Source organism: Chelonoidis abingdonii, chromosome 6 (genome assembly GCF_003597395.2).
Source record: "Chelonoidis abingdonii isolate Lonesome George chromosome 6, CheloAbing_2.0, whole genome shotgun sequence".
NCBI lineage: Eukaryota > Metazoa > Chordata > Testudines > Testudinidae > Chelonoidis > Chelonoidis abingdonii.
Genome location: NC_133774.1, coordinates 73,042,507 through 73,065,305, shown reverse-complemented (window position 1 = coordinate 73,065,305; position 22,799 = coordinate 73,042,507). Strand labels below are relative to the sequence as shown.

The window sequence follows — 22,799 nt, the reverse complement described above, 5'->3', positions numbered from 1 at the left end:
CCCCCAAATCTTGGCACCCTAAGCAACCGCCTAGTTCGCCTAAATGGTTGCACCGGCCCTGCGGCTGCCCCTGCTCCTTTGAGTCCTCAGGCCTGTGCTCGCAGGGCCGCATTCCAAAAGGGGCTTAGAGCTGCAGGCTAGGGCCCTGGGGCCCCCTTAGGCCGGGGCCCCCTTAGGCCAGGACCCTGCAGCTCCTAAAGCCTCTGTGTTCCGGGTAGCCGTGCCTGCTGGTGGGGAGCTCCCAGAATCGCGGCCATAGGGGTAGTGCCGCGCTGTGCAGAACCACCTGCACACACCCCTGCACCAAACAGGAGCTGCCCCAGGTAAGTGCTCAGCACCTCCTGAACGCCCTCCCACACCCTAACTCCCTCCCAGACCCCGCACTCCCATCTGTGAGCCCCAGGGGTAAGCCAGGGCAGCTCCCCACCATAGTACAGTACTGTGCAGTATATAATGCCCTTTGTCTGCTTCCAAAAAATCTCCCTGGAACCTAACTCCCCGCATTTACATTAAATCTTATGGGAAAATTGGATTTGTTTAACATAATTTCACTTAAAGCTGCATTCTTCAGGAACATAACTACAATGTTAAGTGAGGAGTTACTGTAGAATCTAAGTATTTGCATGTATCTTTTGGAATGTAAATATTCTGATATGAGTGCGTGGAGAATGAATACATGTTGGCATCCAAAAACTGATGCTGAGCTTTGTTCGGTGAATCAGAAGAAAGACCTCTTTTTCACATTCTTGCAGAGGCAAAATGGTGGCAAATCAGATATGGTCAGTGGCTTTGCATTTTACAATTTGTTTCCTTCCTTTCTGAATTTAGTTAACTTTTCCCCTCATACTTTGTTTTCTTCTATGTAAAGTGAACACACGTCTGGTGGGGGAGTGGGAGGAGTACACACATTCCCATTTCATGTCTGGTAGGGGTCCCTTGGTAGAGGCAGATGCTTTGAAAAGTATCTTATGGCTAACCTGTCCCCCATCTTGTGTTGTAAGTAACCTTTGTATTGAAAAGTGCTGTGTGTGTACACAAATATGACTGATCAGGGCTACATGCCAAAGCTTAATGTTTTGAAAACTAACTATCCATGAATGTGTATATTGCAATATCATACTTGCCCAGTTCACATTTTCACTTTAGGTTTTATTTCTTTTTATATTTATAAAAAGATGTTCTGGGGAAAATACTCCATAATATTAGGCTAAATACAGGGGAAAACTTATGTGTTTGTAACACACAACAATGTTTTAACATATGTGCCTTTTAAGTTTAGATATTGTTTCATGTTGAATGAGTACTTAGAATTCCATACTACAGGGTCTTTTCACCCATCAAAACTTGCTGTAAGGATAAACTGCTCCTTACTAATTTAACGATGCTATCCGATTAATTTTAGTGCATATCTTATTGGATCTTCTTGAGAGCTATGCACATATTTGAGTATTGTATATGTATAACAATATTAGTGAAATCTGCCTTAAAGGTGTTGGATAGAAAAGTCCTGTTCACTAATAACACACTCTTGGGACACTTGCTGCAGATAAAACTGACAGCTGTAGCTCATGTTGGAGGTGGGAGAATAAAGTGAGCTAAATTCAGCATATTGTCACAGGGTCTTAATGTGACTGTTACCAAAGCAGTTCGCTGCGTCATTGTTAAAATGATTCAGATCTCAGAAGGTGAAGGGGGGGGGGAACAGAATTTTCCCAGTTAAATTATTATTATTATTTTTTTAGAAGAAAATGGATCCAAGTTCCATTTTCATGGTATGTCTAGTAACTTGTCTCATTTAAAGTTACATTTAACAAAGTACTAAAGCACACTGCTGCAAAAACATGCTTTCCTTGGCTACTTGTTCATGCGATGGGCATGTAGCTCACTTGGTCTCTAGCCCACATGGCTAGCAATACGTATCAAGTCCCCGTCTCCTCTAACTCAGTCCACACCAAGAAGACTGGGAACACACTTAATTGTTAGTGTCTATTTCTAACTTCTGTGATACTAGGATTTTAATATTGGGTTGTTTCCTGTGGCAACCACACTCCTTCCTTTTTTTTTTTTTTAAACTAACACAGACATGCACAAAGGGACCAACTTAGAATTCAGTCAGTTTCAAAATGCGAGTTTGAAAGTAGCTGTGCATTGCTTCACAAGTCCCCCTACTAATTTGCATGGTTTTACAATTAACTGTATTTTCCTATTAAGTTTTGTCTTCCTTGTTTTTGTGAGTCTTTCACGCAACAGGAGAAATAAGCTATAGAGTGAAAATGAATATAAAGTGTTATCAAATGCATAAAGTAAACCGGGGGGAATCTATTTTTTCCAGTTAATGTAAACTCACTATAATGGAAAATTGTTATTTGTAACAATTTTCAGTGTCTGTTTTAAGTTGGTGATGTTCCTATATGTGTGTGTTGTGTAAGCTAAGTTGCCATCAGTGACCGAATTTCTCTTTTTTGCTGCCTGAGGAAGATTCTTGTTTTAATGTTTAAACTTATTCCTCTTATGTGATATGACCAAGGACCCAATCCTGCTGTCCTTTGCCACAGAATATAGAAGCAAACTTTTTACTTCCAGCCAGCTTTAACTCTGAAGAAGGGAATATCCAGACTACTAAAGGAGGGAGGAGGTGAATATTAGAAAACATTGTTGGCAGTGCTTAAATAATGCTGTCAATACTTTTTTCCGCTCTCCTATGCATTCCAGAGCATTAGTCTGTTAAATGTAGCCCCACTCTGTAGCCCCACTCGTAACCAGTGGTGGTGAACTACCTAAGGGAAAAAAAGCTATATATAAAAAATAGCTAACTGTGTGTGTGTGTGTAAAATATGCATACACTTAAAAAAAGGGAACAGGAAATGTCTTTGATGACTAAGTGATGAGGATCATCTGAAACTTTCTTTTAATGTGTTGTGTTATTTTTTTTTGTTTTTTTTTTTTTGGTAATTGCTAAAAATGAGGTCACTTGAAGCAGTAAAACTGCCTAACTGCTAGTGCTAATGTCAAAAAGCAGAAAAACATTTGAGTTTAATTAAACTCTGCTGCTTTGGCTTAATTTATGCTATTAATATTTTGATTAAGCTACATTTTTTGCTACATAGGAAAAAAACTAACACATACCCATGTAATGAGCGGCAGCATAGTCTAGTGGATTGAGATGAGGGGCTGAGAATCAGAAACTCGAGTTCTAGTTCCAGCATTGTCACTGAAGCCTTGAGCAAATCACTTTAGCCCTTTTGTGTCCATTTTCTCCATCTCCAAATGCGTATATTTTTCCTATACCCAGTGGTATTGTGGCAACTGTTCAGCATTTTGAAAATATAAAGCATTTATATAAGTGCTAAGAATTAGAGCAATGAGTTTCTTCAACCTCTTTTCTCCCTCTTTCCAAATCTGGTGGGGAACACTATTTACCTTTTTTCATATAACTTTTCTCATAAATCTCCAAATGAAGATTGGCCCATTGTGTCTCCATTGCTGATTATGAGATGAGAAAATGTGCTTGAGGAATTTGATTCTGAATTTAAATGTGAAAGGAAAGCTGCCAAATCTTGTCTTCAGAAATGTTTTCATTTCTACCATTTTCTCCAACCTACACTCTAGGTTTTTAAATGAGGGTTAAACACTGAACAGTATATATCAACTTGATGCCTGATCTTCAGAGGCAGGTCCTCTCAATCTATTTGCCATTTGAATTTCTGAGTCTTATGTCTTACGACTTCTTTTATTTTTGAACAAATCACTGTATCTGGTGGTTAGATAAGTCACAAGCTTTCTTTTAAAGTTAGGTATATTCTAAGCTTGCAGTAATGGTAGGAAAATTAGAATTGCTCTTTATCTTCATATTTCAAGTGGCTCCTTATCCTTTCACAGGGAAACTGAAGAGAGCCTCTCTTCAATCAGCTTATAACTGACACAGATATTGTATATTTTTGGATTGCTGATCAGTTTGGGACATATATCAAATCTGGTTTTTATTTTTCTCTTCCTGTTTTCACTATATGTATATAAATGTGTGTGCCTCATTATGTAGCGCTTTTCTTATACCAAGTGGGCTAGATACTCAGCTACTGTGAACTGGCCTGTAGCTCCACTGCTGCTGGTAGAATTACCTTGATTTACAGCAGCTGAAGTTCTGGCTCAGTATATTCCTGAAGTATATTCCTTTGATCCTTAATGATCTCAGAGTGCTTCACAAGCCACATATGGAGCACTGACAACCCCAAACATTCGAAAATTACGAGTTTGGCACCAAAAATCAGGAGACTTAAAAACAAACAAACAAAAAAAAAAACCCTGGGGGTTATTTTTAGTTGACTTCTGTTTTTTGAGATTTTTAGATACAGTTTAGTTACATCTTCAGGCTTTTCTCCATAGCTGAGAGCTAAAACCATACTTTTCTATTTGTGTCCAGCAGTTTTGGCTTCAAGTACAATATATCGAATATCGTGAGACTCTCAATAAAAATATGAGAGTTGGCAATGCTGCACGAGCCCAATGGAAATGCAGCCTTCCTCTGGGTTGAGAGCACCAATGAGAATGTGCTAGTATCAGGAGGGAAAATTTTGGCCAAGGACTGTAGCGCAGTCTCCTACTCTTAAGAAAATAAAAACGTCAGGGAATCTTTGTCACTGTCCAAAGCTGCAGCTAAAACCTTATTTTTTTTTTTTTTTTTTTTTTAAGTTTTCCATGAAAGACTATTACTTAGTCGAGTACCTTGCAGTTTACTATCTAACTTCAGACAGATGAAGGGTTGAGTAGGCCATGCAGGGATTTGAATCCAGGAGTCTATTAGGTCTTCTAAATCTGAAGATTTAGACACTAAACCATCCCTCTGATTGATTGAATCTGGTATTTCTGTGATTATTAGAACATAAGAATGGCCAGACTGGCTCAACGGTCCAACTAGTCCAGTGGTCTCCAACCTTTTTATGCCCAAGATAAGTTTTTGAATTTAAAGGCAACCCAAGATTTACCCCACCCTGCTCACTCCATTCCCCTCTTTCCCCCATCCCCCGCCCGTCGTTTCCTCTCCCTCACTTTCACCGGGCTAGGGTAGGAGATTGAGGTTCCGGAGAGGATGCAGGTTCTCGGCTGGGGCCAAGGGGTTTGCAGTGTGGGAGGGGGCTCTGGGCTGAGCCTGGGGCAGGGGGTTGGGGTGCAGGAGGAGGCTCTGTGCTGGGGCAGAGTGTTGGGGTACAGGGTGTTGGCTCTGGGAGGGGGCTCCGGGCTGGGGCAGAGTGTTGGGGGGCAAGAGGGGGGTTGGGGTGCTGGCTCCAGGAGGGGGCTTAGGGCTGGGAGGTGTGGCTTCCTGTGCTGCCCCTCTCTGCAAGCACTGCCCCCGTAAGTCCCATTTGCCACCGCTCCCCATTTCCGGCTAATGGGAGCTGCGGGGGCAATGCTTGCAGGCAGGAGCCGTATGCAGAGGGAAACCCCTGCCCACAGGGCCACGCTGGCCACTTCCAGGAGCCGTGTGGGGCCAGGACAGGCAGGGAGCAACCTTAGCAGCAACTCCGCTGCACCACCGAAGATCACAATAGACTTGGAGATCCTCTAGGATCGACCAGTTGGTGACCACTGAACTAGTCCAATATCTTGTCTTCCGACAGTGGCTCATGCCAGATGCTTCAGAGGGAATGAACAGAACAGGCAATTTATCAAGTGATCCATCCCCTGTTGTCCCATCCCAGCTTTTGGCAGTCAGAGGTTTAGGGACACCCCAGAACATGTTCTGGGTGTTACGTCCCTGACCATTGATGGACCTAGCCTCTGTGAATTTATCTAATTCTTTTTTGAACCGAGTTAGACTTTTGGCCTTCACAACATCCCCTGGCAATGAGTTCCACAGGTTGATTATGCGTTGTGTGAAGAAATACTTACGTTGGTTTTAAACCGATTGCCTGTTAATTTCCTGGGATGAAAGGGTAAATAACACTTACTTTCTTCACACCATTCATGATTTTATAGACCTCTGTCACATCCCCCCCCTTTTAATAGCCCTCATTTCTAAGATGAACAGTCCCACTCTTTTTAAACTCTCATATGGAAGCAGTTACATAACCCTAAACATTTTTGTTGCTCTTTTCTGTGGTTTTTTTGAATTGTAGTTTCTCCTTTTGAAATGAGGTGACCAGAACTGCATGCAGTATCCAAGATGTGGGCGTATTATAGATTTATATAGTGGCATTATATATTATCTGTCTTATTATCCATTTCTTTCCTAATGGTTCCTGAGAGTAAAATACACCTTTTGCAATTAAATATAAACTTTCTGGTCAAGAATGATTACACCAATTAATGACAACCTCAAGGTATTACATTTTGTCATGATTAGTTAAGAAGGTGCAAATGTTTTGCCAAGAACTAGATCTGAAAACTTCATAGGCCAACTGCCCCTTCTAGCACAATGAGTTACACTAAACTTTTTCATTTACATAAATATGTTCATACTTAGCAATTAACAGTAACTCTTCTGCTGAATCACAATAAATCCAACTATTAAATATGTTGATATTGGTGTCATTGTTTTACCTCTTATGTTTTGTAGCCATAATATGGCACAAGCTGATGAGAAGGTGTGTAACCTTTTACTTTCCTATATTTGTTAGTTTTCATTTGATTGCAAGGGGAAGAGAAGTGTGTGTGTGTGTGTGTGTGTGTGTGTGTGGTTTGTTTTTCTTTTTTTTAAAAAAAAATTATGGTTGCACAAATTAAGCCTGATTCTTTGTGGGAGGGTGGCAGAGCAGGGACCAGAGCCCTCCCCAAAATGGGAGGGGGCCAGAGGCTCCTGTTCCACTCGGAGCTGTAGTCCAGCCAGGATAAGAGCTGCGCAGGCAGCTGTGGGGAGCTGCAGTGGTCACTTCACCTGCCCACAGTGCGGGAGACCTGAGCAATTCCCAACCCATGTCCCAGGCCCCTTGTTCCATTAAGTTAATGATAGCTTTAGCACTGAGATCAATGATACAGGACTGGCCCATTTTAGAATCTAAGGAACATCCGTGGTGGAAATGAAGTTTCTGAATAAAAACACACATACTCTTTTGTTTGTGAATAAAATAAGCCTTTGCAGGCAGAGAGAGAGTCTGAAACATTGGGTTTCAGATGGTTAGCCAGTGGTTTCTCATGCAGTGTTTCTCTATTGGAAGGATGAAACACTTGACTTTTGGCCCCATAGCAAAATAACTGTTCTCATGGCATTCCTGACTCAACGTACGTACCTACCAACATCTTGAGGCAAAACTGTTATACCAAAAAAACTAGCAGGATCTTATTAAAGGGGACAAGACATTTGTCACATTTATTGTAAATACCATAATAAAATAAAAGATAACAGCAAGCAATGTTGTTTGGCTATTTATTCCTATGATTATATATAATGCATATATCTATTCACACAATCATTCTCACAAGTTCTGTATAGATATTATAGTTACCAGCCTAAAGTTGCTTGTGACAGAATACTGGCCAGGTACCCTGTACACAAGAGTGGAGCCGAGTCCTGGTCAGGTGCACCTGATACTCCTGGAGGCTGGCAGCAGAACCATAGACTCAAAGTCCTCAGTCTTCAGAGTCCAGCTTTATAGGGATTTTTCCCTATGTTAGTTCATGGGAGTTGCTTCATTCTGCTGTTGTTAAATCAATCAGCAGGTGGCTGGCTCCATGTTGGCAGCAGAATGTTACCCAAAGTCTCTCATCTCACCCTTCTTTTTTACAGGCTTTTAGTTTGGATTCAAAGTCTATAGGTCTTGCTGTGTCACGCTGCCTCTGGGTTTGGACTGATCACCCGTCAATTGCAGGTGTGACTTTCAGCCTTGAACCTGGCTTTGATCTTCCTTCTGTTGTTCTTTTGCCCTTTTCTTTTTAGTGTGGATGCTTTTTACTTTGTTTAGGACTGTTGTTTAGGTCTTCAGCCATTGGTAGTTGAACTTTATCTCATCAGGACAGGCTGGGGCTGGAGGTTTTTATCATCCATACATGCCTCATTCACACATCTAAACTAACTAATTAGATTACAGCAGGGTTTGCAAAAATGAAGGTTGGAGGAAGCTTTTACAAAGTGGAGTGAGTGTTCTAAAATGTGGTTTGAATTACAATATGGCAAACAGTGAACAGAAGTTACAATGTAGGCAAGTGTAGTGAATGGTGAACAGAAGTTACATTAATAAAGTGAACAATTAAAAACAATTTCATTGATCAGTTCTACAAAACAAAGTACTTTAAATAAACTGAATTGAGCCTTGCCAAAATAGGGATCTACTCTAGTAACTGCTCTTGCATTAATGTAGCTTATGCTGGGGTTTCAAGGAAGGGTAGACTCCATTGGTGCAAGTGGTGTCTTTGCCTGCCAATGGTAAAGGTTGCACCAGGACAGCTAAGGCACTGGCTGGAGTTAGGGCAAATCACCATTCTAGACGAGGCCTTTGGCTGCTGATGGAGCAGGAGCCCACAGTTAGTGGAAGGGAGAGGAGCTGCCATGTATACCTGCATTCTTGTAACCAGCAGCTGGACGGGGAGAGAAGCTGGAAACCTCTGCATCATTGTCAAGCCTCACAGTTAGTTAATATCTGCCTCTCCAAATACTTCTGTCCCCTTTCTCCATTAATTAATATGCTGCTCTCCCCCACCAGGGGTGAAAGTAACTTAAAGGACTTAGCAGTATGCTGGAGCCCCGAGCAGAGGTGTGGCCTCAGCCAGAAGAGGCGGGGCCTTTCCATATTTAAAGGCCCTGGGGCTGTGGCTGGGAGCCCCAGAGCCTTTAAATCACCCCAGAGCTTAGAGATGATTTCAAGGGCCCGGGGCTCCAGCCTCCACAGAGCTCCAGACCCTTTAAATCACTGCAGGAGCCCTGCCGCTGCTACCCCGGGGTGACAGGGCTTGGGCTAGGGCTAGGATAACGGCAGCAGCGCTTGGGCATGATTTAAAGAGCCTGGGGCTCTGGTGCTGAGGGGGGGAGCCCTGGGTCCTTTAAAGCACCGCTGGAGCCCTGCTGCCACCAGCGTTCTGTTATTTTCTTTGTTGGGCCTCTCCTGTAGTAGGTGACTTCTGAGTACTCTTCTGGCTCTATCAATCTGTTTTTCACTTCAGCAGGTGGGTATTGTAGTTTTAAGAATGCTTTTTAATGGAGATCTTGTAGATGCTTGCCTCTGTCTGATACAAATGCAGTTGTATCTTAGAGCTTGGTTGTAGACAATGGATCATGTGGAAGCTTTCATCCAGGACATACCACACAATCCAAGCAACCACACACTGCACCATAGTAACTCTAACTCAGGAATCAGTCCATGCAACAAACCTCGATGCCAACTCTGCCCACATATCTACACCAGCGACACAGTCACAGGACCTAACCAGATCAACCACAAAATCACCAGTTCATTCACTTGCACGTCCACCAATGTAATATACACCATCATGTGCTAGCCCTGCCCCTCTGCTATGTACGTTGGCCAAACTGCACAATCCCTATGTAAAAGGATAAATGGACACAAGTCAGATATTAGGAATGGCAATATACAAAAACCTGTAGGAGAACACTGCAACCTCCCTGGCCACACAATAGCAGATTTAAAGGTAGCCATTCTGTAGCAAAAATCTTCAGGACCAGATCCCAAAGAGAAACTGCTGAACTTCAGTTAATTTGCAAATTTGACACCATCATCTCAGGATTAAACAAACACTGTGAATGGCTAGCCAACTACCAAAAGCAGTTTTTCCTCCCTCACACCTCAACTGCTAGTTCACACCTCAACTGCTAGAAGAGGGCCTCATCCTCCCTGATTGAACTAACCTTGTTATCTCTAGACTGATTCTTGCCTGCATATTTATACCTGCCTCTGGAAATTTCTACCACATACGTTTGACAAAGTGGTATTCACCCATGAAAGCTTATGCTCCAACACATCTGTTAGTTTATTGCAGTATAAATGCTGAAGTTCAGTAAAGATATGTTCAGAAATATTGGAAAAAAAGTGGAGATTGATTATTTTAATTATATTAATGATTATAGAAATAAGTTGTTTCAGTACAAAGTACCCAGACTACTCTAGCTGCAATAAAGTTATTAGTTCTTGGTTCATCACTATTATAATCTGATTTTTCAGTGAACAGATTGTGGGCATTAGCCACTTGTGCACATCTCATTTGTTCCATGTGCATTTTCATACTTGGCATATTATTCATTCTTCAGTACACATCTTTCATTTTAGTAGTACACCTCTACCTCGATATAACGCTGTCCTCAGGAGCCAAAAAATCTTACTGCGTTATAGGTGAAACGGCATTATATCAAACTTGCTTTGATACGCCGGAGCATGTAGCTCTGCCCCCCCCCCCGGGGGGCGCTGCTTTACCATGTTATATCCGAATTCGTGTTATATCGGTTTTGGTATAAGGGAGCTGTGGCTGAACAGGTAGAAGTGTAAATAATCCTCAGTTCCACTATCTAGTGCTATTATATCTTATTACCTGATCACCAACAGTCAACTTGAAAGACCGTTTTCCACCTTTCTTCATGTGTGAGGTGGAGGGGGGGAGGTGCTGGGGGAACTGTGACTGGGAGGGAGGGAGCGGAGCAGAAGAAGGGCCAGGGGCTAGCCTCCACCCCGCTCACCATGCGGCCGGGGAGTTGTGTTGGCTCCTCTGCAAGCCTGTCCTGACCCCGCTTCCTGGCAGGAGCTTGGGGGCCAGAGGGAAGGGTCCTGCAGGCCAGATGTGGCTCGCGGGCCGTAGTTTGCCCCCCTCTGCTCTAATGGCAAAGCCTTCCCCACGTTTCATGCCAATAGGGACATAAATTCCATGGCAAAGTTTTTGCATCACTCTGGTGCTGCAGACTGGAAACTCTTCAGTAGTTGCATTTACATTAAAAATGGACATTTGGAATTGTGGGCAAACAATTTAGCTGGATATTTGCAGTAAGCGATCAGCTGTTAAATAGTTAACAATATTGATGCATGGTTCAGGCTCTCTAGACTCGGGAAGAAACCACTGTATTGGTTGAGACTCTGCTCGCATTTCCAAGGCTCTCTTCACAAACAGGGAGACATTATGGTTTTTGTTTTGTTTGTTTTGGTGTGTGAGTTTTTGTTTTGTTTAGATGAATTCTACAATTTTGCAGTAAGGGGCAGTTCCCGGGCGTCATGGAATACATGGGGCTCTATTTGTGTTAGCCAATATGAGAGAGAGAATCCTCTGTGAGCCAATAGGGGTTAAGAGCTCTGTTGAAACAAGGGTGGTTGAGGAGGAAGTGCTTTAGTCTTTGGTAATTTGCTGTGGCCAGCTGAAGGAGCTGCAGAGAGGGGGTTGCATCCATGTGGGGCCTGGGGAAGAAAGGCGCACAGAAAGATCAAGGGATAGAAGAGGACAGAAATGTGAAGTCCAAGTAGTGAGGGAGACTGCCCCCTACTCCCCCAAAATTAAAGGAAGTGAATAATAGCTGACAGAGAAGTTGTTATATTTGGATTAGCTTGTCTCTATTTTGGCCCAATAGCAAGAGTTAAATAGAAGGGCTGCAGAGTGCCATTTAAAGTGGGGGAGGGCACACAGAGGCGGGTGGAAGAATGAATCTGCCCACACTCACCCCACAGGGCAGTGCAGTTGGGGCAGGGGGAGTTCGGGGCGGGCAAGGAGCAGGGGCACTTGCAAGGGGGTGGTCAAGGAGCCTGGGCCCAGCTGCTGGGGACAAAGCAAGCCAGGGCCCCCCCTTCCACCTCCAGCATGCTTGGCCCCTGTCCCCAGCAGCCAAGCCCAGACAGGGAGCAAGCCCTACCTGACTGCCAGAGAGAGCAGCCAAACAAGCAAGGGAAACCCACAAGGAAAGGACTGAGCTCCCCTCTTTCCCCCACCCCACAGTTAATGTGAGGCAGGAAGAGCAGGGAGGGTTTGATAGTGCGTGAATGGGGTGGTCAGGGGGCATTGGATAGGATGCAGGAGTCCTGGGGGGCAGTCAGGGTTGGATGGGGGTGGAGGTTCCAGGGGGCTGGATATGGGCCAGGCTATGCTTCGCTGTTTGGGGAGGCATAGCCTTCCCCAGCCCTCCCTACCCGGCTCTTCATACAATTTCTGTACTCAATGTGGCCCTAGGGCCAAAAAGCTTGCCCACTCCTGCGTTAGACCATCAGTGCAGTTCTTTTCTCCTTCCTCTCCTGTCTGTCACTGCTCCAAAATCCCTCCCAGCCTGTAGTGTAATCATAGTGCGGTGTTAGTGGGAACAGCAGTGGAGTGAAAATGCAGTCCTTTACAGCACTCCTTGAAAAGCCTGTTCTTCCAGTTGCTGTGCCAGCAAAGTGGCTTGAGCACCTCAGGTTAACTGTGCTGGATAGGTCATGGCAGGTTCTGTTAATATGCCGCTGTGGGATCTCAGGAAAAGCTGAGGATGTTTACTCTGTCCAGATAACGAGCAAGTTAAATCAATATCTTTGTGCCATATTGTGCTTCAGGATAATTTGGTCAAACAGAACTATGTCAACTGGGGAGTGTTTTTTCCAGTGTTTTATCTAAAACATAAAATCAATAGTGTGACAAGGTGTGTGTTTTTTTTTTGTTTTTTTTTTTAACCTGTAGAACCAGGATCTGAAGCACTATAAGGAATCTAGTGTTTCATAAAACAGAGGTGGTATTCACAGGCAGAACTGTCAGTAGCCATGAATCACGGGGTTCAATAAGCATTATTACAGACTTTCAAAAAATCTTGTGCAACTGATGGTCTTCCCCAGACTTAACAAAAAACAATATTAAAGGAGTAATACAAGAAAATTACAAACCAAATTGGGTAAGTATACACTCTTTATCCTATTACTATAGAATTAGCCAAAAGAACATTCTTTCCAGTGCTTCCACATTCACAAATTGTACATCTGTTAACCTGGGTCATCTAATAACTACGCAATCCTTGGAATTTTCCTCAAACTTATTCAAAGTGGTAACATTTCACTGAAGTTCTCTAGGACTTATAGGATTCCTTGATCTCCACTCTTTCTTCAGTAGCTCACTCTCTAATGTGAAGAGACACACTCCAGTTTACTCTGGTTCGGGTCAAACTCCCTCCAGCCTCTCAAGCACTGTGTACTAGTTACTTGCCCCCACTCTAGAACCTCATTCCAAATATTACAGAAACTCTGGCAACTCTAGATAGCCCTCTCTAGACAGCCCAGTGACTACTGATGCAATATTTACAACACTTAGGTACATGCTCAGATCCAATTTAAAATAAGGGCTGCCACCTTTTTTCTGTCCCACAAAATAACAAGAATGATATTCAGGCTCTGGTAAGACTTTCTTGAATCCACACTAGTTTTCTAATGAGAGCCTGTTTGTTTAAACTTTTTTAGATTGCATTGCACAGGTAAATGGTGTTTTGATATGACATGCCGGTTGACACAGGTCAGCCACATAGTTTTATGCTTTTGCCTTTGCTTGTATGAAATTTGGGTTCTTGCTCAAGCAGAATCATTGTGTATGAGAGTGCTAAAATAATCATTGCTCTTTAAAAACTGTTAGTCCAGAGTTCAGCTTTTGTCTAGGGAGCTATAGTATAATCACGTCAGTATCTTGCACAGATGTGCATTTCAGTTCTACTGTTTAGACTCTAATAGTATGCAGAACCACCAAGTGCATTCCAATTATTGAGGGGGATAGTGTCTGTGCTGTTTCTTATGGAACCTGTGAGTAACTTGCATTCTTGCTGGTCACTAAAGAAACAGCAAATGAACTTTCTGTGAGCCCTATCTTCTTGTCTCCAGTGAACTGGAACATTTTATTATCTTAAAATGTGAACAGAAAGACTATGTGGTTCATTAAGGTGGAACCCCTTCGGTTTAATGGAGGACTCTCCACATTATTCTTGCTAATGTTACCTAACCTTTTCTTAACTCTACTGGAATGGAAGGCCACAAATAATTTGATGTCTGTGTTTGATGTCTATTTATGTATGTTTTATCATCAAAAAGTCACAAGTAGGAGACGTAAAAATATATTTAAGTTTCTCGGCGCCTTTCGTATATAGAAAGGTTTTAGTGTTCAAAGATGTGGGGCAAATCCTCTGTATGAAAGGAATGTTTCAGCCCATCTTCCCACTACATATGCACAGGCAAATCAAAGTGATTGGTCTCTCCACTATATCATAACAGATTTGGAACAAATCCATGTATTTTGTAAATGAGGTGGCATTACTGAACTACTCACTTGTTATGCTTTCCTTTTCAGAATCAAGGCTATTGAAAGCCCCAACAAAGATGATGACACACAGTGGCTGACCTACTGGGTTGTGTATGGCATCTTCAGCATAGCAGAATTTTTCTCGGATATCTTTCTGTCCTGGTTCCCTTTCTACTACATGCTGAAGGTTTGTTGGTTCATTCTTTTCCCCTTAAAATAAGATGCTCAATATATCAAATGTAGAATCTACTAAAGTAGTAAATGGCAGTAAGATTCCCCAATACTGGGTCATAGTTAACTTTTAAACTTATCATATAAATTGCCAAAAAGTGACACAATAAGAGTGAACTCTTGAGTTTAGGGGGAGAATGAAGAGAATGGCAATAGTTGCAGGGAGGAAGCACACAGCATGTACAACATAGGGAAGTTGATTCCCTAGCCAAATTCTTTAGCTAGGCTCAGACAAGGTGACTGTGCCCATGCAATGAAGAGACGCAAGGCATTTGCCCCCACTTTATGGGATTAGAAGTAACTCCAGAGACCGCAATAAAAAATATAAATCCTGTGTATTTGGGATGGGAGTGGGGGGGGGGTGAATCAGAGGGTGAAGATTTGGATCATATGGACTTCAGATGTCCTTTAACATGCCCTTGTCTTTTTGAAAGAGCAGAGCTGGAGTTACAGTACCTTGTCACTAAACTGTTTGCAGCACCATAAACACTTTCAGCAGGCTATAAATAATCAGCTACACTTTAACTACAAACTACAACTTGCCTAACATGCTGCAAGCTGTCTGCCAACAAAGATGTGATATTACCAGACTTTGAAACATTATATTGTTTGTGTTCATTTCAATAGGCTATTTTTTAATACACTTCTGGGTGGAGGAAGATCCAGGTAACTGAGTAGCTTTTTAACTGAGTAATTAACTTATGTACTTTCTGGGTGGGCTGCTTTTCTCCCTTGCTTCTCTCTCCATATCTCTGCGCTTTGCTATTTTTGTCACAACTGTGTACAAAGAATGCTGAATTCTTAGTGTTAGTTTAGTCCATCAGGGTTGTTGCAATACTGACGTGCTGTTAAAATTGTATGATTGTAATATGATACAAGGTTTGATGTTCTCTCCCAGGAAACACCTTATGTTAAAGCCAAGATTCTATTCAAAACCCTTAACTGAACTGTTCAGTTGATCCTGGTTAAAGATTCAGAAGGGAACTATTGTCTCTCTCGAGGGCCATGCTGCTTTCTAGCAAGGGTCCAGTTCATTAATGACTTTTTATTCATTGCAGAAAAGGTGTGTTTTGGTTGTTGTGTGTTGTTTTTTTTTAATACATCAAGTTAACTATCTTGATGTAAAATCCTAGTGGAAAATAAGACATGGTAGTTTTTACCTCTGTCTCTAGTTGAAATAAACCCCACGTGTGAAGTGTAGAGTGAATCTTGAGGTGTAGTGGTGGTGGTTGGATTTTTTTCCACAGTCAACTCTCAGCCCAGGACTCAAAAGATTAGCTCATTAGATTGGAATCTGGAGAGGCTTTGAAATTCAATACTATAATTTTTTTACCTGAACAAAAAGATGAAAAAAATTATTAAATTTGCCTTCTAACTCCTTTGATACTTTATTTTTATTTAATTGAATAGAAATATGCCACTGTGATAACTTGATTATGAAAACTACAACAGAGGATTTACTCCCTCAAAAGAATTGAAAATCAATTAAAACTTACTTGATTTCCTCTCCTTGTAATGATCAAACTGTCTTAGACACTATCATGCAGAGAGCCATGTAATGACCCAAATGATGATTAGATGTTTTTCCCTGAAGGCCATTTCTTCATCTACCTCAGGAAAGAATAGCGGTAACAACATGATCTATTGAATTTCCCAGTAGGAAATCTGAAGTATAGCAAAGAAAATGGAGAAGCAGCAAAATCCTTTTCTGAAAGGACAACATGCTTGCATAGTTAACTTTAAGCCATTCTTCAGCAATGCATTAGGATTTTGATATGGCTAGAGACCTCTTTAATGTTTTTAAATAAATACTACTGAGGATTCTGACTATGGGAGACTTTAACTTCCCAGAAATAGATTGGAGGACGAGTGCTATAATAATAGTAGGGTCAGTGTTTTCCTGGATGGGATAGTTAACAGATTTCTTCACCAAATAATTGCTGAACCAACAAGAGATGATGCTGTTTTAGATTTGGTGTCGGTGAGTAGTGAGGATCTCAGAGAAGAACTGGTTGTAGAGGAAAACCTTGGTTAGAGTGATCATGAGCTAATTCAATTTAAACTAAATAGAAGGATAAACAAAAATAGATCTGCAGTTAGGGTCCTTGATTTCAAAAGAGCTAATTTAAAAAAAAAAAAAGGGGGTGGGGACAGAACTTAGTTAGGGAAGTGGACTGGACTGAAGAATTCAATGATTTGAATGTGGAGAAGGCTTGGAATTACCTTAAGTCAAAGTTACAGACACTATCTGAAGCCTGCATTCCAAGTAACTGGGAAAAATTCATAGGGAAGGGTTGCAAGGTGGATGAAGATGAGCAAGCATCTCAAACCAGGTGATTGAGAGAAAGCAGAACGCCTACAAGGGATGGGAGGTCAGAAAGTGCAGAGAGAAAGTGAGAACTGCTGAAAGCCAAGCAGAGTTAGACGTTGCAAAGGGAATTAAAATCAATAGTAAAATTTGCAGGTTTAAACTAGTGTAGATGGCAAATTCTTTGTAATTTGAAGTCTTAAAATTATGATTTGAGGACTTCAGTAACTCAGCCAGAGGCTATGAGTCTATTACAGGAGCAGGTGGGTGAGGTTCTGTGGCCTGCAATGTGCAGGAGGTCAGAGGATATGATCATCATGGTCCCTTCTGACCTTAGTCTGAGTACACTGAAAATCTGTTCATGAATAGTTAAATAAGATGACAGATCCCTCTTCCTCAGGATTTTTCTAAAGCTTACCAGGCTCCAAAGGCGCTGATATAAAAAGACCTGTATTTACTCCAATTTCTGAATTCTAATCCCTTGATAGCACAGCTTTTATATTTGAGGCAGGGTTGTTCCAACTTATTATTAAGATTGCCTGACACTTCTCATTATAAAGCCCTGCTTTTAGTTGCTTATAACTTTTGCCAAACTTCAACCGTAGAGGCTGAAATTTCCCAAGCTGTGTGTCTGCATCAGGCTGAAATAAATGTGTGGGGTTTTTTATTGTTCAAAGTTTCAACCAAAACTGTTCAGTCATTCTCGAGAATATGGTTAGGGAAAAGTGTCCCGCCCATGTAAATTCTTAATACGGTTTCTCTCAGATGCTCTATTGCCTGCATGCTTTGGAGCAGGGACTTGAAATTTGGCAGTAAGGGTGACCTTTGTGGTTACTGTGAAAACCTGCCCAAACTTGGCGAAGTTACAAGCCTGTGAAAAATTGCAGTTCGCATACGTTCAGTAGATATGAAAGTTTAGCCTCTTAAAATTTTCCATAAATCTTTGTGGACTGAACATGCTCCATTCCCTACATGGGATCTCATTCAATATACGTAACTTCCCCACCCCTGTGTGGCTGAGCATGCTTCAGCCAACAGCTGCAGGGGTGAAGCAGGACTTTCCGTGTGACAGCTGTTCTCAGCTAGAGAGAGGCCCTAGAACTGAGCTTGCAATGACCCCCTGCTGGTGCTCAGACAGCATGGAGAAGGAAGTTGCCTGATAGGGGACAAAAAGTCAGAGGAGGGGAGGAAGTGGAATAGATTGGAACAAGGAGTTTGAGATTGGGACCAGTGGGGAAGGGAAGAGAGAGAAACTGACTGGGAGTTCAGGATGAAAGGGAGACTGGGACAGGCTGGGAAAGGAAATTGGGACTGAGAGCTCTAGGCAGACAGTGGTTGGACAGGGAGACTGTGAAGGGAGTCTAGACAAGGGTGCTGATTGAGCCAATAGGACTGGGAGGAGAAGCTGGGGTGGCAAAGCAGAAGAGAATAGGGACAGTTGGAGGGTACTGGGTAAAAGGGGCCAAACTTTTGGGGAGGGAGAGGGAAAGGAATGGGCAAGAAGGATCTGATCACTGGAGAACACTCCCTTTCAGAACCTCGAATTGAATTCCTGAGCATCCTCATTCCTCTGCTGTGAGCATATCTGTGAAATCCACTGGTAAAATATGTTTTGTCCACATAGAGGACGACAACCTAATATTGCTGTCAGTTACTCCATTACCTCACATGGCAGAGGCCTGTACTATGAATCTAAAGGTTCCAGTCCTGCCAGTGACTGATATGGCTGTCAACATAATTATACATGATGGGATGTTTTTTCTGTTTGCTTTTTTTTTTTTAAAAACTTTGGAAATTTCACCAAAAATCTACACTAAAAGAACATTCAGGTTGCAAAATCAAGCACTTAAATTAAGAAATACCAAGATTAAGGTGCAACCTTATTTCAGCCTATTTGTATATGTGGGTTATCATACAGCCCCTCCCGCACCTTACCTCATTCAGTGTATAAGATGGATGGGGTTCACTTAAATGAGCACCTATTCAATATTTTGTTTTCTCCTTGTTCAATATGTGGCTTAGGTCTGCCTTAGTGTTTCACCAGTGTTAGTTAATTATCTTCATAGCACCTCTGTGCGGTGAATGGAGTGGTGGTTATCCTTATTTTACAAATGGGGAACTAAGATGCAAATATTAAACTCAAAAGGATCTGTTGTTTAGGGTGCCCAGTCCGAGACACGTAAAACTGGATTTTTCACAATACTTAGCGTTTTAAGCTCCCATTGATTTCCATTGCAGCTGAGAGTGCTCAGCACTTCTGTAAATCAGACCCCAGGTCTCAAGTTGAGCACCCAGACAATGAAGAGAGAACTTTGTGACTACATCTGAAACTTGGTTTCAGTGACTGGCCCAGCATTACATAGGAATTCTGTAGCAAAGACAGGGTGGCATCAAATTCTCCAAGGCAGCAGTCAACTGCTTAGCCATCAGATAGGGGACCACAGAAAGAGAAAAGACGCTGCACCTGCCAACTTCTGCAACAAATGAGGTAGGTGTCCTTCAGAAAACAGCCTTCTTCACTACGCAACCCTGATTCAACCTCAGAGCAGGTCCTTTTACACTATATATGTACAAAGAGTCTTAATTTAGGTTGCACAGGTGCTGACTTTGACTAATTCTGATGTTGACTTTGCATCCTAAATGTTCTTTTTGTGTGTCTGTACTGGGATGGTTGCTATAGAAATGTCTATAGTACCAATTCCAGTAGTACATAAGCCTCTCATATGCTAAAAGATCTATCCTCCAAACACTCTTGTGAGGTGGTATCCTAATGTTACAGACAGGGAATTGAGGTACAGAGACTAATACTTGATTGAAACAACAAAACCCATACCCTGACCCAGTTCTACAGTACAACCCTCTACTATGGATGAAGTTTTACTGGTATAAACAAGCCTTAAACAAGTATAGCTTATTTCTTCCCTTATCATATGAAAATAAGCAATACCAGTATAACTGAGTCCATGCTGGAGGAGGGTTGTGCATGTCACTTTACTAGATAGGTTAATTAAACTGGTACAACTTTTTGTGTGTAGAAAAAGCAAAAGTGACCTTGGTGAGTCACTGAGTCTGTGGGCAGAGTTAGAGACAGAACCCAGATCTCCTGAATCTCATCCTTCCTCTCTCAGCGCCAATATTGATTTTGTTTTTTCTGTGCAGTGTGGCTTTCTCCTGTGGTGCATGGCTCCAAGTCCTTCCAATGGAGCAGAGCTTCTCTACCACCGAATTATCCGCCCTTTGTTCTTGAAGCATGAGGCTCAGTTGGACAGTGTTGTGAAGGATCTGAAAGACAAAGCCGCAGAGACTGCAGATGTCATTACTAAAGAAGGTGAGAGCAAGAATGTAAACTTGCCTCAAGGAGTGGGAATTTACCTTTATGATTTCAGGGCTGATGCCTTTAAAATGATTATTTTTTGGCCTTAAGATGCTGCTTTTGCAGATATCTGGCTGGGTGTGTGTTGCCTTTGAAGCAAAGTAAAGGAGAGAGAGGATTGTGGAGGGCATAGATGAAGCAAGTACCACTTCTTTAGCGTGTGTCTACGTTAAGCAACAAATCTCTTGAAGGACACTGCTTGTACGAAATGGGCCAGTTACTTTGCTTGTCCCTATAACAGCTTAGCATGTCCATAAAGTAGTGTTATTAGTGAGAGAATCTATTCAGCTCATCACACAGGCAATCCATACAACTTTGGGTATTCAGTACATTCTGGGTCACCTGAAGTACTTAGAATTTGGTGCTGTGGAATAACTGCCAAATGTTTTATATGGCAAGTTGTTAATATTACTTGTAATGTTTCACCTCGTGTTGAATTCCTACCTACTAAGTGTCTGTATTTTTCCCCTCCTAGAAAGTAAAATGTCTCAATCCCACTTTTTTCTTTTCTTTTTAAAAGAAAAAACACCAAACAAACAAAAACAAAACCCAGTGATTTAGGTCTCAGGAGAAAAGTGAAATCTCCATAGTGATTCCTATATGCACAATTGCTGGAGCTCAAGCAGCATGCTGAAATGGTTCAGAGGGGCTCACGTGGAAGGAAGAAGGCTGGAGGCTTTTCAGCCCTTATTTAGCTCCCAAGGAAGCCAGGCGGGAATTTTGCACTGTAAATGCCTCGTAAAATATGGATGAAGGAAGGAGATATAGCTGAACTTTCTGGAGTGTTTGAATCTAAATCTGAAGGGAGACAGAACCTTTCATAACTTTTTAGGCATTTTCTTTGATTTCCCCGATATTCTCTCAACTCTGTTTTCTTTCTTGAATGTAAATGACTCATTCTTTCCTGTTTTTCCTACGCTCCTGATGCATGACCTTTACTGAGACAAACATCTGTTTTGTAGACAAGGTTTAAAGCACAATAACTTTTTTCTTCACAACTATTCTTGTTCTCCTAGTTATTGCCTGTGTTCTCTGCACTTGTCTTTTTTTGTGTTCCTCTTCCTTGAGTCTTGTCCTCGTGTTCTCTTTTTCTCTCTCCCCACCCCCCAAACACCCTCAGCAGGGCCAGCTCGAGGCACCAGCCCAGCAAGCAGCTGCTTGGGGTGCCCAACGATGAGAGGTGGCACGTCTGGGTCTTTGGGAATTCGGTGGCGGGTCCCTCAGTCAATCTTGGAGTGGAGGACCTGCCGCTGAAGACTAAAGTGGTGGCAGTAGAGCCAATTGTGATCACGGCTTTTTTTTTTCTATTTTTTCCCTTGGGGCGGCAAAAACCCTGGAGCCGGCCCTGACCCTCAGACACTAAGGTTTGCATATATCTGCTCAATCAGTGTGTTGTTACAGCCCACTCCATCTGACTGAGCTGATTCATTCTCTGGACATGTTACAGTGAAATTTTCAAAATATACACAGACCTTCAGGTACTACAGCTAGACCTGGTATATCCCATATTAAATAGTGTTCTTGTCTTAAGTTGGGCTGTGATCTTCATTGTGGTGCTATCAACCTATGGTTGGTTTGCTATAATAAAGATTTTCACAGAATCTGTTTCTACAAAACTGCACAGCTGTGATCCACCCCATTGTCAATTTTATTTGCCTATTTTAAAATGCAGATTTTTCCCTCAGCATGTGGAGGTAAAATGTAGATTTTTATCTCACAACTGCAGTCATAGGCCTCTTATTTGTAGCAGGATAGAAATTTAACACTTTGTTTTCTCCCCTCCTCCAGCCAAGAAAGCTACAGTGAACTTACTGGGTGATGAGAAGAAGGGCATTTAAAATGTTAGCAGGATGAAGAAAGTTCCCCTGCCCCCCCACCTCCTTTATACAGCTTGATGTTACTGGGGACTGTAGTATAATAATTTTAATAATAATGTTGCCTTGGAAACATTTTTGATATATTAAAGGAACGTGTTGTAAGTTTGCTTACTTTTATGTTGTCTATATAGAAAGTAAGCACTTCTATTTAAATGCAGTGCCATGGGCAGCATCTAAAGCTTATTGAAAACTTCTTATTCATCTCCATGCAGAGGAAAGACCTTTCAGTAGTGTCTCATCCTGCCGTGAACACAAACTCAAATAAAATTATATCTGTACCCCACAGGCTCTGCACTTCACAGTTTGTTTCTTTGTGCATGCATTCTCTGTATTTACAGTTGTTAACATTTGACTGGTTCTTCCTGTAATGTAGCGTTTTTGTATGCAAAAGTAATGCGTTCTACTTGGATTTTCATGCATATGTTTGCATATACAGGAAATAATCTATCAGAGGGAAGTGGCTTAATACATGTATATCCCACGAGTGAAGCCAACTGCACTATGCACTTGGTCATGGAGATTCTATATTGTTGCATGTACCACTTGTAACCTGCAGTATTCAGTACAAAGTGTGTGTGTTCAATATTAAATGGGTAGTTCTTAAACATAGAAAGGAGCATGTTAGTGCAAATGGCCAGGGTTATACTGGTGTGAAGTTATTTGCCAGAAATGGATGCATTGAACGGCTGGTGCAAACTGACTAACGCATAACCTCTGACTTGTTTGTTAAATGTAATTGGCATGTGAAATGATTCAGGAATGGAGTGCCTTACAAATTACACTCAGAGAAGCAGAAAGCAACTGTAAAAAAAATCAGATCTACTGCAATGATTTATAGAAATACCTGCTGAAG

General features: G+C 41.9%; 1 protein-coding gene across 1 annotated transcript in view; it reads left to right on the top strand.

Moving 5' to 3' along the window:
* REEP5 (receptor accessory protein 5) overlaps nucleotides 1–22,229 on the top strand; it is a 27,231-nt gene extending 5,002 nt beyond the window's left edge. Inside the window, exons 3-5 of the mRNA XM_032768256.2 lie at nucleotides 14,206–14,344; nucleotides 19,856–20,024; nucleotides 21,858–22,229. Coding sequence (XP_032624147.1) covers nucleotides 14,206–14,344; nucleotides 19,856–20,024; nucleotides 21,858–21,907 — 358 coding nt within the window. The 3' untranslated portion in view covers nucleotides 21,908–22,229. The remainder of the gene's footprint in view (nucleotides 1–14,205; nucleotides 14,345–19,855; nucleotides 20,025–21,857) is intronic.
* Nucleotides 22,230–22,799: the final 570 nt, after the last annotated feature.